General features: G+C 49.8%; 1 protein-coding gene across 2 annotated transcripts in view; it reads left to right on the forward strand.

The window, feature by feature from the left end:
- Positions 1 to 14,238, forward strand: part of FYCO1 (FYVE and coiled-coil domain autophagy adaptor 1) — a 318,269-nt gene that overhangs the window by 61,376 nt on the left and 242,655 nt on the right. For both annotated transcript variants that reach the window (XR_014016895.1, XM_081246581.1), the window contains exons 15-17: positions 2,940 to 3,035; positions 6,474 to 6,684; positions 13,789 to 13,898. Coding sequence is in view for 1 of the 2 variants with exons in the window: in XM_081246581.1 (XP_081102707.1) it covers positions 2,940 to 3,035; positions 6,474 to 6,684; positions 13,789 to 13,898 (417 nt within the window). In the remaining variant the exon portion in view is untranslated. The remainder of the gene's footprint in view (positions 1 to 2,939; positions 3,036 to 6,473; positions 6,685 to 13,788; positions 13,899 to 14,238) is intronic.

Below are 14,238 nucleotides of genomic sequence, written 5' to 3' on the forward strand. Positions count from 1 at the left end.
ATCTGTTGCTGATTCTTTTCTCGATTTCATCAGCATTACCTCTGCCCTTTTATCCTGAATTTATACATTAACGATTTACGCCCCCACGTATATTTCTTAGTAAGTAGCACAGACATTCTTTGGTTCCTGTGCACGGCAGTGACCTGTCCTTTGGGACAGGGAAAGCCTAGCCACAGCCCCTGCTTGCAAAGAGCATGTGGACCAGGGGGAGATAAGACCCAAAAGCAGATAGGCAAAGCCCAGCGTGAGCCGGGCTGTGACACGTGGGTGGCGGGGAGGAGTGTGGGGGGTGGGAGCGAGCTGCAGGTGCCGCGTCTGTCACAGCCCCTGGGGTGACGCCACCAGTCGCTGACCCCAAACTCTTGGTGCATCGTGGTTGCTGCAGGCGCACTGCATGTTGCACAGATATTCCTGCCCCCAGGGTTGAGTGGCATCCAGGACAGGCTTAGGCAAGACTCACTGGATTTTGCCAACTCTGAACCACCCGTCTTCGCATCCGCATGAAGAACACCTGGGTGCTCCCGGGACCTTCCCAGCATCCTGCTGACTGAGTGAGGAGCCTCAGACCTCAGACGCAGGACGTAGACTTCGGGGGACGGTATCTGCTGCCCCTCCCCATGGGCGGCTTGCGCATCTCTGCCCATTGTTAGTGCCTCTCCCTGTGGAAGGATGAGCCTCATGCCCCTGCTGTGGCGTGTTTGGCCACGGGACCCACCTGGCAGTGCAGTGTGAGGAGCAGTGTGGTGAGAACCATTTCTGAGCAGAGGCGATGGCCGCCCCCTCCAGCCAGAAGCTCTGTGAGCATTAGGGTCTGGCCACCCCCTGTGCTCTCTTGGATTTCTCATGTTCCAGAGATGATGTGATGTCCCAGCCTCACCTGAGCTCTGGGATTCAGGGTCTGTTAACTCCCTAGGAAAGCTGCAGAGCCCTTCCCCAGGCATCACACCTGGCCGCAGCCCAGATAGCGCTCTCAGAGAAGCACACCAGCTTTCCAGCGTAAGTTGTAGGTCCACTCTAGGGGCAGCCGTGAACTTGGTGCCCGAGTGGGTGTGAGGGTAGGTGAGGAGGGCCATCTGAGCGTGTGGTCTGGATGCTTGCTGTCAGCTGCTGACCTCGCGTGTGCTACTGTATGTGCTGAGGCCACCTCCCAGTCAGGCCGCAGCTGTCTGTCCCTGCCTCAGAGGGAGCGTGTCTGTGGGGTAGGGCCCGTGCCTGCCTCACGTGTCCTGCGCAGTGCTGGGCCGCCGCCTCTGGACCTGCTCAGCAGCAGGCAGGGTGAGGGTAGGGCAGGTCTGAGTTCACACAAGTTCACACAGGGCCTCAGAGGTTGAGTGAATGTGCCCAGGGGCCAGGCTAGTGAGAGCCCAGGGGCGTGTGTAGTGGGTGGGATGGGGGAGCAGAATTGGGTGAGGGCATTTTGGGGCCTATTGACCTCACCCCAGAAACATCTGGGGAGAGCCTGCCAGGACAGTTGAGAAGGGAATTATCACAGCATTTTGGGAAAAAGCCATGCTGCTCAGGAGATCTTCCTCATTAACCCCTTCCCATGGGGCAAATCAGCAAATTATTTCCCTTTCCTGGACTTAGGTTCTTCTCAGGCAGCATTGGGCACTGGAGCTGGTTGGGTTTGAGATCCCTGAGCTCATATAAGCGATTGGCTGCAGTGGGCGTGGGACCCAGCAAGATGAGCACTGAGCTGGAGTCAGGGTGTCTGACTCTGACCCTGCCTCTCAAGACCTGCCTGGGCCTCTGTGTCCCCATCAGTGAAGTGTGGGCACTGCTCCAAGGATCAGCAACTCTGCAGGGGTTAAAAATGTTCCATGGGAATGCTAGAGTTAAAATTTAATACATGTCTTGGGACTTCCCTTGTGGTCCAGTGGTAAAGAATCCGCCTTCCAATGCAGGGGAGTCGAGTTTGATCCCTGGTCAGGGAACTAAGATCCCACATGCCGTGGGGCAACTGATCCTGCGTGCCACAACTACTGAGCTCGTGTGCCTCAACTAGAGAGCCCGTGCGCCACAACTACAGAGCCCACACGCCCTGGAGCCTGTGTGCCACAACTAGAGCGAGAAAACCCTCACGCCACAACTAGCGAGAAGCCCCGAACGCTGCAACTAGTGAGGAGCCCGCACACCGTAACGAAAGATCCCGCATGCCTCAACAAAGATCCCGTGTGCCACAACTAAGACCTGACACAGCCAAAAAAATAAGGAAAATAAATATTAAAAGAAAATTAATAGATGTCTTTATTGCAGGACATCTCAGAGCCTTGAATTTACTGTTTAAGAATGCCATGAGTTTCTAAGAAAGAGTGCAGGGTTCCCCTCCCCTGGCAGTGGTGTTCCACAGAGCACACTTTGGGAACCATGACACCTCTGAACTGCCAGGCAGCTCCCACAGCTGGTTCTCCACACAGCAGTGGGTTGTGAGGGAAGAGGAGATGTGGCGTGGATCTGCACCCTTTGTATGAGTCTCTGTCCCACAACCTCCTCAGGCCATGCTGCTTCCTGCCTCATCAGCTCTGGGTGCCTGTCCTTGTTTCCCAGAGATGGGCCAGAGCAGGCTTGTCTAGTCAGGGACTGGCGCTGAAAAGGCAGCATCAGTGGTGCTGGAAACTTACCCCGTGGCTGTAGCTCTGCTGGCGTGGGACAGAAGGGTGGTCTGTTTGTGCTGTGGTCACCCATCCCACGCCCACCGGGAAGACATTGGGGAAGTCACTGCAGCCCTGTTGTCTTCTATCCCCGTCCTGCCTGCCTGGGCCTGGCCCCCATGGCTCTCTACCCACAGAGTCTGTGGGGCCTCTGTCCTGGCCCCCATGACTGAAGGGTTCCCTTCGCATTCTGAGGTTGGCTACCAGACTCCAAGACTACGGGCTTCAGGATGCGGGACCCTGTGTGCTGATAGCTAACTGGCTGTGTTCTCGTTTGTGACATTTCAGGGACACCACGTCAAACTCCCTAACCCCTGAGGACACTGAAGACATGCCCGTGGGGCAGGATGCTGAAATCTGCTTGCTGAAGTCGGGAGAACTGATGTAAGTGATGGGCCCCCAAGCTGGACTTCCCAAGGTGTCACTTTTGGGGGGGAGGAACACCAGAGGAGGCCTGGCCTTCCGGTGTCCCAGCTGGAAAGCACCCCAGAGGCTCAGACTTGGCACCCATGGTGGTTTTCAAGTTTGTGCTTCTTTTTCTTCCTTCCTTCCTTCCTTCCTTCCTTTCTTTTGTAAAATTTATATACAGTAAAGGTCCCCGTTTGTAGTGTACGGTGCTTGGATTTTGACAAGTAATACAGTGTAATCACCAGGCATCTGCCAGCCCCCACATCGAGCTCTGCCAGTGGCTTTACAGTCCCAGGCCTCAGCACCCAACCAGCTCCACTCCCAAGTCTGCCAAAGAGGAAACCTAGGTCCAGAAAAGAAACTTGACCGGAGTGAAGATATAGAACAGTTCCATCACCCCAAAAAGCTCCCCCGTCCTTTTATACTCATCCTTCCCCCACCCCTATGTCCTGTGTTCTTCCTTTTTGAAAATAACTTTATTTTCTTATTGTAAGAAAATTTTCCTTGTAGAAAATCAGGAAACAGAGATGAGCAAACCACTTTGGATATAGCCTTCCAGTCTTGTTTATACTAATATACCTAATGTTTCAACATAAACAAATATCCTACATCTTATTTCACAGTCTTTTTAAGCTTAATATTGCTTGAGTATTTCCCCATATCATTCTTTTTCTCCAGTGTTGTGACGAATGGCTGCATGATTGCATTATGGTCATTGAGTAGATTCAGTCACTCATTCACAGATATTTATGCAGCACCTACTATGTGCTAGATACTCTTCTAGGTCCTTAGAGCACATCAGTGAACAAAGCAGGCAAAGATTCCTGCCCTCATGTTCACTTTACATTCCAGCAGGGGTGACAGACAATAAACATCAGTAAATAAGTAAATTATATAGTATATTACAAGGTGGTGCTTGCTTTGGAAAAGAAACAAAGAGTAGGATTAGGGGGGAGCGGTTGCAATTTTATTTTTTCTTAATTTTTTTAATTAATTATCTATTTTATACATATTAGTGTATATATGTCAATCCCAATCTCCCAGTTCATCCCACCACCACTATTATCACCATCACCCCACGCCTGCTTTTCCCCCTTGGTGTCCATACGTTTGTGGCGTTGCAATTTTAAATAGAAAACGCTAAGAAGGTAATACTTGAAGGACTTTTCATGCAGATAATGTGAGGGACAGCATTCAGGCAGAAGGAACAGTCAGTGCAAAGGCCCTGGGGCAGGATGGTGTCTGGTGTGTTTAAGGAATAAGGATAGGGTCAGTGTGACTGAAGCAGAAAGAGGGGAGGAGACTGGGTCAGAGAGGGAACAGGGCCCACGTCACATCAGAACCTTCTTGGCCATTGTAAGGACCTTGGCTTTTAATCTGAGGGGAATGGGAGCTTTAAAATTAGATTTGGAACAGAAGTGTGACTTAATATACTTTACATTATAAAAGGGGTCACTCTAGTTGCCATGTGGAGAATGACTATGAAGGGACAGAAGTAGGGAGACCAGTTGACTTGACATTTATGATGTGAGTCTTATGGACAACAGACTTCTTTTATTTAAGATTATATTTGAGCAGAGATGGCAAACCCTTGATTTCTTTTTATTAGCATCTCCTTTGGCGAGACCGAGTATTGTCCTCTCATTGAACAGATAAGGTCTAGAAAGGTAAAAAAGATTAAAGGCACAATCCAAGTAACTCGGTGCAAGGGGAGAATTCTGGAACGTAAAATTATGAAATGACCCAGCATTAGTGGGGCACCCTGTCAGAGTAAGTAATGCAGCAAGATTTCAATGTTGTAAGAGACCTCTTTTCCAAAATGGACCCTTCTGCCTACTTGCAGATTCTTGAAAATTGTAAATATTGGACAAGACCTTTTTTTTTACTATAATTAGCAATAAAGCTTAAATTAATACATGGGAAAATGGTCCATGGAATTAAATTTTTACACAGGTGAATGACCTATATCAGAGCTGTTCCTTAGAGCATTTTGGTTTTCTAATCATTGATTAGTCTTCTCATTTGCAAAGCTTGGGAGTATTCCCATCCACCTCTACACCTTTGGAGCCAACAGAATTCTTAGCACCACCACTTATTTGCTGTGCAATCTTGGGCAAGTTACCTACCCTCTCTGAGTTTTGGTTTCCACCCCTGTGTTAAAGGGGACAGTAATATTTTTGTCCATGAAAGGCAGTTTGGTGTAGTAGAAAGGCAATGGCTTTGGATCAGACCTGTATGGACCTGGATAGAGTTCTTAGTCTTTTTGAATCTTAGCTTCCTCGTGTGTAGACGGGAGCATCATGCTTCCTCACATAGCCCTTGTGACAACACCCGAAGCTGGCGAGCAGAGTTAGCCCTTGCACAGTTGAGAAGAGGAGATGGGACCATCCAGGGCCGCACACTCCTGAGCTTCAACCCCGCTCTGGAGGCCCTGCCCTCGTGGCCCTCGCTCACCTGCTGCCTCCGGATTTGCTCGGCAGGAGGAGGCACCACTTAATCAGGGAGACTTTGCCCTTCAGCACAGGTTCATCTTCTAATGTAATTGTCACACCCGCCAGAGGCAGGCGTGGTTGTCCCTGTCTGCAGGTGAGGAACCTGAGGCTGACGTGAGGGTGAGCCCTGTGGCAGATGAGAAGCGAGGCAGGTACCAGCACCGGGTTCTCTGGGTCCTGCAGAGAAACTCACTGTCCCTAAACCCTTTAAACTTTTGGAACTGGCTCTTAATACAGCTAATGAGAGTTAGAATAGGGACACAGCCCCAAGAAGCCTGTCTCCCCAGGGCCCTCAGACTACCCTGCATTAAAGGGTCTGGGGTGACTTTTATGAAAAGTCAGGGTGCCTGCTTGGAATTTTTTGGCAGGCCCCGGATTTCCGCTGAAAAGAGGGATGACTGACCGAAAGGGCAGGAGGTTTCAAACGATGCCTGTGCTTACTTCTGCTGCTAATTAGGTAAAAGCAGGAGGCGAGGAACTGGAAGGAGAAAGGGGAGAGAAAGAGTGGACAGCTGAGCCGCAGGGCAGCTGCAGGAGAGCTGCAGAAAGCTGAGGCCTTGGCACACGCTTCCCGTCCTTGAGGGGCACAGAGCAGCCCAGGCCGTCCTCTCAGTTCCAGCCAGCTTGCGGGGACCACACCAGCTCCTCGTGGGCAAGGATTATCATCTGTATTTTTTACTTCTGTGGCCCCAGTGCCTAGAGCTATGCCAGGCACCTAGTAAGTGCTCAGGAAACATCTGATGGCATGAGCTGCACATCAAGAATTCTCCAATGTTTAAGCGTGTCAGTCATGGTGACCCAGGGCTTGTCCTCCCAAGAGCCTCCAGGGTTTCCAGTCACCTCGGAGTCACAGACAACCTGGCCAGTGGACTCAAACGCTTTCCCTGCTTTGATCAAGTCCCTCTCTGCATTCGTATTTTAGGATAAGATTACCCCTCACGGTGGAAGAGATCACCAACTTCGGGGAGGGCAACAGGGAGCTGTTTGTGAGGTCCAGTACCTATAGCCTCATCCCCATCACTGTGGCCGAGGCAGGCCTCACCATCAGCTGGGTCTTCTCCTCCGACCCCAAGAGTATCTCCTTCAGTGTGGTGTACCGGGAGGCGGAGGATACGCCGCTGGATCAATGTAAGGTGAGGCCATCTCCCTGCCAACAGGATTCCCCGGGCAGACCTTACCTGGGATGTTCTGAGAGGGGCACAGAGAGACCAGAGTGGGAAAAACCCCTGGGCTGCATCATGCAGAGCAGGCAACACACCCGGGCTTGTCCAGCCTCGGGGAGGAGAGCTGTCTTCTAATGTCTGAAGGCCCACTCCTGGGTCAGCTTCAGACTGACCTTGGAATAGGTCAGTAGGTGAAACTGAAAGGAATACAGATGAGTGACTCAGTTTAAGGATCATTTTTTTAACAGAGCCATGCCGAGCAAGAACGGGTCACCATGGGAGGTGGGGACCAAGATCTTTGCTTCTGGTTATGAGCTTAGGGTGTTCAGCATCTCACCTCAGAAAGGTCAGTAGAGGCTCATAGCCATTGTGTCACTTGGGTGGTTGGGCTGGAAGTCTTCGTGGCAGATACCAGTTCATAAACTCCTAAGACATTCTAAACATGGGACATTGACAGTGGCCGGGACCATAGTCCACAACCTTGGCCACACATTAGAAACACCTGGGAAGCTTTTTTAAAATAAATTTATTTATTTATTTATTTATTTATTTATTTATTTATTTTTGGCTGTGTTGGGTCTTCATTGCTGTGCACGTGCTTTCTCTAGTTGTGGCAAGCGGGGTCTACTCTTCATTGTGGTGCACGGGCTTCTCATCGCAGTGGCTTCTCTTGTTGCGGAGCACGGGCTCTAGGCATGTGGGCTTCAGTAGTTGTGGCTCACAGGCTCAGTAGTTGTGGCTCACAGGCTCTAGAGTGCAGGCTCAGTAGTTGTGGCTCACAGGCTTAGTTGCTCCACGGCATGTGGGATCTTCCTGAACCAGGGCTCAAACCCATGGCCCCTGCATTGTCAGACGGATTCTTAACCACTGCACCACTAGGGAAGCCCTGGGAAGCTTTTTTTTTTTTTTTTTTTTTTGCAGTACGCGGGCCTCTCACTGTTGTGGACTCTCCCGTTGTGGAGCACAGGCTCTGGACGCGCAGGCTCAGCGGCCATGGCTCACGCGCCTAGCCACTCTGCGGCATGTGGGATCCTCCCGTACCGGGGCACGAACCTGTGTCCCCTGCATTGGCAGGCGGACTCTCAACCACTGCGCCACCAGGGAAGCCCCCTGGGAAGCTTTTTAAAACACACTTCTGAGTCCACACCCCAGACCACTAAACCAGAGTCTCTAAGGGGGATCCAGGCATCCTTAGATGGTCCCAGTGGACAATCAAGGTTGAGAGCCACTGGTTTAGCTCAAGGGGAAGAAGAGTAGAAAGGATGGAGTAGGATGCAGAGCACAGGACAATGAACAGGCCTCCGTGGGGGCTGATTCATTGTGGGCCGGGGAAGAGGGAGGGTCTGAATTCCACACCTGAATCTCTGCAGGGAGGGTGCCAGGGGATGATGGAGGGAGAGCTGGTTTGGGTGGAAACACGAGTTCCATTTGAATCACTGTGAATGGAAGGAATAGTGAGGACAGTCACACAGCCTGGATTGGAGCTCTGGGTAGATCCTAGACTTTTAATACAAAATCTCCATTTTCTAAGAATGAAGCTAGAGAGGAGCAATTTGAAGTTGTGTGAAAGAAGCCTTCTGTGAAGTCTCTGCGATGACATCCACTAGTCCCTGACGCTTGTGGTCCTCTGGGTGTCCTAAGGGGCTCATGCTGAGGGCTGGGGAAGGCCCAGAGCCCCAGGAGGGCCAGGCTCGGGCATGCTGGGCACACAGGTCGCCGCTCCAGCTTCGGTATCCACGTGGGGGGACGTGTGTCCACCTGTGTTTGCTCTCCTGCCATCCCTGTCCTGGTGGTATCTGCCTGTTATAGAGATTGCTTTGTCGTTTCTGTCCTCTTCAGAGTCACTCCTTACATTTAATTCCAGCCCCCCTGAGTCGGCCTTGATTATTGGAGTCTCACGCTCGTGCTCATTTAAAAACTGCTCTGCCCCTCTTTTCCTTTTGGAGGCTCACAGCCACACCACACCTGTAGCCTTGGAGCCCTTCCTTCCCGAGCGGTTCTGAACGTCCACCCGGGAGGTCCTGGGCTTGTGGTCAGAGAGTGGATTCAGGCTCACTGCTGCCACCTGGGCACATGTCTCGGTCCATGAGGCAGGTCTTAGTCCCACTTTGCTGATGAGGAAACTCGGGTGCAGAGCGGCCTGCCTGGGCAGTTGGTTGGGCAGCAGCTTAAGCAGCGTGCTCCTCAGCTCTGCACTAACAACCAGCTGCACCACCTGGAGCTCAGCACCAGCACCTTCGCTGTTCACCTCCTGTTCCCAGCGCCCACTGAGCGCCTCACACTGTGTCTGCCCACCTTAGATACTGGTGGATATTTGTGGGAGGGAGAGAGGGAGGTGACTAGATCCGGTCTCCACGCCTCTCTCCTTGCTCAGTCACTCACCAGCCTAATCCTCATGGCCCTGGGAGACCTGTGTGGTTCCTCCCAGGAATCAGGAGCTCAGGGACGCCCAGGAGCCATCCTCATCTCTGGCTCCCTTGTTGCCTGAAGGATATGGTTACCATTGTCTTTCCCACAGTGGACGCCAGGGGGCAGAAGGAGCCCATCTGCAGGGTGGGTGAGAAGGATGCTCAGGTGCTCCTCTGCCGTCACAGGCCCGACTGTCACCAGCCAGCTGTGGGGATGGCTGTTACGTCTGCCTGAGGTCCCGTACAGACATCAACCTGGAGGACTTACGTCCAGGCTCACACCTTTAGCATCTATCCTGGGGACTCCCCGTATGATGCCCCGACCAGACTGGACCTTATTGGGAACAATGGGACATAGTGCAAATTGCAACACTCAGGTTTCGTGATTGTGGAGGTTCAGGCATGAGGAGCTATGCTGTGTACTTGCACTCTGCTCACAACCATTTACTGTACGCTGTATACTGGGCTCTGTAGGGCGGGCCCACTGGGGATAAAGAGAGAAGGAACAGCATGGGATCTGCCCTTGAGGAGCTCATGGTGTGATCAGAGGGAGACCTTATTAAAAAAACAACTGTGGGGGGAAAAAAGAAAAAAAGAAACAACTGTGATTCCAGGTGGTGACTGTCATGGTGGGGTGGCACTTGGGGGTGGGGGGCAGGCACCTAACCTGGGGAGCAGTGATCAGGGCAGGAGACTCCTGGGCCAAACCAAGAAAAGCTGTGGGGAGGGGATGGCAGGGGGACATGGGTTAGAGGAAAAGCATACAGGTGGAGGGAACAGCATGGAAGGCCAGTCCCATCTCTAGGGACATGTCAGACACTCCCACCCGGGACCACCCTCTCTCCAGAGGGACCTCCTCTATCAAGGTCATTCCTCGACACTGAGATTAGAGACTGTGACTTTGGGAAGCACTTGACGAAAGAAGTGGTAAATCAAGGACCTGAGGCTACCTGTGTGCAGACTGCTGCCCTGAAGCCCGGGACACATCAGGGAAGAAGACCTAGGCCCTGTCTCTCTCTTTGGCCAGAGAAGCTCAGAGGCCTGCCTGAGGCTACTGGGAGCAAGGACCCTTGACTTTATTTTTTAAACAGCTTTATTGAGGTATAATTTACACACCATATAATTCACCCATTTCAAATGTGCAATTCACTGTTATTTCAGTATTATTCACAGAATTGTGTCACCATCACCACTGTCTGATTTCAGATCATTTTCATCATCCCCCAAAACAAAAAGAAACCCTGTGCCCATTAGCAGTCACTCCCCAACCTCTACCCAGCAGCCACCAACCTGCCTTCTGTCCTTACAGATTCCCTGTTCTGGACATTTCATGTGAATGGAATGATGCAATATGTGGCCTTTTGAGACTGACTTTTTCCATTTAACATAGAACCCTGGCTCTGTACCAGGCCACCAGGTCACTAGAGTCCCTCGAGAAAGCAGTAAAACCAACTTGGACTGTTTTGCAGACATATCACATAAATCAGGTCATGGGCGCCCAAGCACTGGAGGCTGATGGGAGACGCCCCCAGAGCTCACACAGCAGAGACCTGTCTCGCTCAGGGTTACCTGAGACCCCTGTCATCTCCTGTCACCTCTGCTGTATGGGCTTTGACACCAGAGCCTTCGTTAATCTCCCCTAGACGTTTTGATTGATTGATTTTAAAATCAGTCTTACAGATTTTGACTGTGGTAGAAAAAACAGCAGCTGGAATGAACCAAGAGTCCATAGAGTAGACTGTTTAAAGACATGAAGAGTATTATCTTACACATGTCCTCTTCAGAGGATCTGCCTTAACAAGCTCTTGGGTTTTGCTTTGTAATCAAAGTAGTGTGTGGGAAGGTTGAGGTGCGGGGCACACAGGCGTCCCTGTGTAAACAGCAAGACTTTCTCCCCAGCACTTCCTCCTACATGTGGTTGCTGAAGTATCTTAGGCCAGGCTCAGAATTTTTAGGTTATGCATCACGGAAACAGACCCAACCACCCAGCCTCCCAGGATTCTCAGTCCCCAGTGGAATTAGAATATTGTAGAACATTAATGTAACTTGATGAGATAAGAAGTAGCTGCCACAGAGCCCACGCATAGTAGGTCCTCATGCATCTTTGTCCCTTCCAGGCTTGTCTTGGGCCCATCCTACTCCCTCACCACCACCAACTTCCAGCCAGAGCACATGTACTGTGGTGTCAGGAACATACTGTGTGCTCTGTCTGTCTCTCCCATGCCTTTGGGATCTCCCTCTTGACTTCTCTCTGACCCATATGTTATTTAGCTTCCAAATATTTTGGGATTTTCCAGGCAACTGCTTTTTTTTTTCTTACTTAATTCCATTGTCAGAAAATGCACTTTGTATAGTTTGAATCCTTTTAAATGTAAGTTTTGGGTTTTTTTCTTTAATGGCCTAGAATATGGCCTACCTGGTGAATGTTTCAAGTACACTTGAAAAGCATGTGTGTTCTGCTATTGTTGGGTGGAGTGTTCTATACATATCAGTTAGATCAAGTCAGTTGATAGTGTTCTTCTATTTCCTTACTGAGTTCCTGTCTGCTTATTTCATCAATTATTGAGGGACATTAAAATATCCAACTGTAATTATGAATTTATTCTATTTCTCCTTGTAACTCTACCACTTTTTGCTTCATGTGTGTTGAAGCTCTGTCATTAGGGGCATAAATGTTTAGGATTGTTCTGTCCCCTTGATGAAACTGACATCTTTATCATTATGAAACTGTCCCTGGCCACATTCTTTGATGTAAAAATCTACTTTGATATTAATATAGTCAATCCCTCTTTCTTTTGACTAGTGTTAGCACGGTATATCTTCTTACATCCTTTTAACTTCTTTATATCTTTACATTTAAATTGTATTTCTTGTAGGCATGATGGAGTTGGGGCTTGCTTTTATCCAACCTGATAATACCTGCCTTTCAATTGGGATGTTTAGCCTACTTACATTTAACGTGATTGTCAATAAGGTTAGGTTTGAGTCTCTCATCTTACTGTTTTTTATTTGTTCCATCTGCTTATTGTTCTCTGTTCCTCTCAAAGCAGTAAACTAGGGCAATTGCAGGGCTCACCTTGTTCTCTCACAGATCACTGTCCATCATTGCCTGATGTACAGTGTCTTAAAAACTGTTTTGTATATTTTGTCGGTTTTGGTTGTTACTTGAGAGGGTAAATCTTAGCCGTTCTCCCGTGCTTTTGAATATGTGGTCCCCACTGCCTGGAGCTGCCAGACCTCCCTATAACTAGCTAAATTGTCCAAGCTCAGTGTTGCCTCCTCCAGGAAGTCTTCTCTGATTCTGCCTCTCCTTCCCCCCACCTAGAGGCTGGGATAGGCACCCCTCCCTGGTAGACCTCTCGTGACAGTCTCACCCAACATAATTGAATGTTTTTTTATCTGTTGTCACCATTAAACCACAAGATCCTTAAGGGCAGCAGAGCCTTTTGTGGGAACTTACGTCACTTTGGGAACTTTGTGGCCACCATGTAGTTTTTCAAGAAATAGGAGCTGTATTCAAGTTTGAGTTGAAAAAGTAATCACATCTTTATAACTATTTTGGAGTCAGTCATTTTGCACAGGTTGAAAAATGTTTAATAGGAAAAAATTAAAACTAAATTTAACAAAAATTGTATTTCCAAAAAAGGAGCAACATTTAATTTTGTAGAGAATGAAGATTTTTACATTGTGGGGCAGCTCACCACCTTAGGAACCCGTTGCTAAGATGTTACATGGTCTTCGTGACCATATATGTGTAGTCCCAACTGGGAGGCTTATGGATGCTTAATGAGACAAGACCCTCTAAGTGCTTGTCCCTTCAAAAAAATGTTTTTAATTTTGGTTGGCTCTTGTGTTAATTCCTGTCATATCTTCAGTTTTAAAGTATCTTAGCTGGCTAACAGGTTGAAGACTCTGCCCATGGGAAAGAGGTTGGCCATCCATAGACCCAAGCCCTGGCCCTGTCCAGCTCACACCATTTGCTCAGATTTGGCCTCTGACAGTGAGGCCCTTAGAACATGTCCTTAGAAAATAAATGTCTCCTGGGAGTAATTTCTCATTCTCAGAGGGGATAGAGAGGAAGCAGGAGACTTGGAAAGATGAAAGGGCTCTGAGGCATATGGACCGACTGGGGCCAAGTGAGAAGCCACGGGTGGAGCCAGGGGTGGTCAGCCTGGAAGAAAGTGGGCCCAGCAGCTTCACAAAGTGCTCGAGAGGGGTGACCTGTCCTGTGAGACCCCCAAGGGTAGCAGCACCAGCGCAAAGGAAAGAGCCAGGCAGGATTTCACCTAGAATAAGCCTCACCTTCCTGAAGCCAGAAAGGGGCTGTTCCTCTGGATGGGGGAGCGTTCTGGCACTGGCCATGGTCAGAGGAGGCTGGAGGACCATTCTTTTGGGATGCTGACCAATTCATGATTCTGGATGAAACTCGTGTCTACAGCCTCCCCACTATCTCAAGTTATCGACAAACCCAGGGCATGTGGAAGGTACCCCACCGATCCTGGGGGCTGATCTCAGCCCCAACCCTGCTCAGCTGTGACCTTAGACAAGGCAGGCGCTCAGCTTCCCTGGGCCTCAGTTTCCTTCCCCAAGATAAAGAGTCTGCCCAGAGGATCCATGGTGCCCTCTCAGCTTCTGTTTCACTTTTCCTATCTGCTTTGTCTCCCAGGTGCTCATTCCCACAACCCGATGCAATTCCCACAAGGAGAACATCCAGGGCCAGCTCAAGGTCCGCACACCAGGCATCTACATGCTCATCTTCGACAACACCTTTTCCAGGTAGGGGCCACCTCATTCATCAGCATCAAGATGAATCCACCTGGCACCTGGTCCCAAGAACAGAGGTGGATGTTTAAAAGAAGTTACTTAATTATCAGTAGCTTATTATCAGTAGTTCTTTGATTTTAGACCTATGCTTTGGTGTTCCAGTGTCTGTTATAGACTGTGTAACACACAGGCTAATACTTACAGAGTCTCGCCACATGTCAGGTGTGTTCTCCACCCTCCGCTCTTACTTATTCACTTCAGCCCCACATCAGCCTCGTGCAATAGGGACTGTTTTTCTCCTCGTGTTACTACTAAGGGACTGAGGACCAGAAGGATAGAAGAGTGACAATCC

The sequence above is a fragment of the Mesoplodon bidens genome, assembly GCF_964165515.1.
Source record: "Mesoplodon bidens genome assembly, chromosome: 10".
In the NCBI taxonomy this organism is placed as follows: Eukaryota; Metazoa; Chordata; class Mammalia; order Artiodactyla; family Ziphiidae; genus Mesoplodon; species Mesoplodon bidens.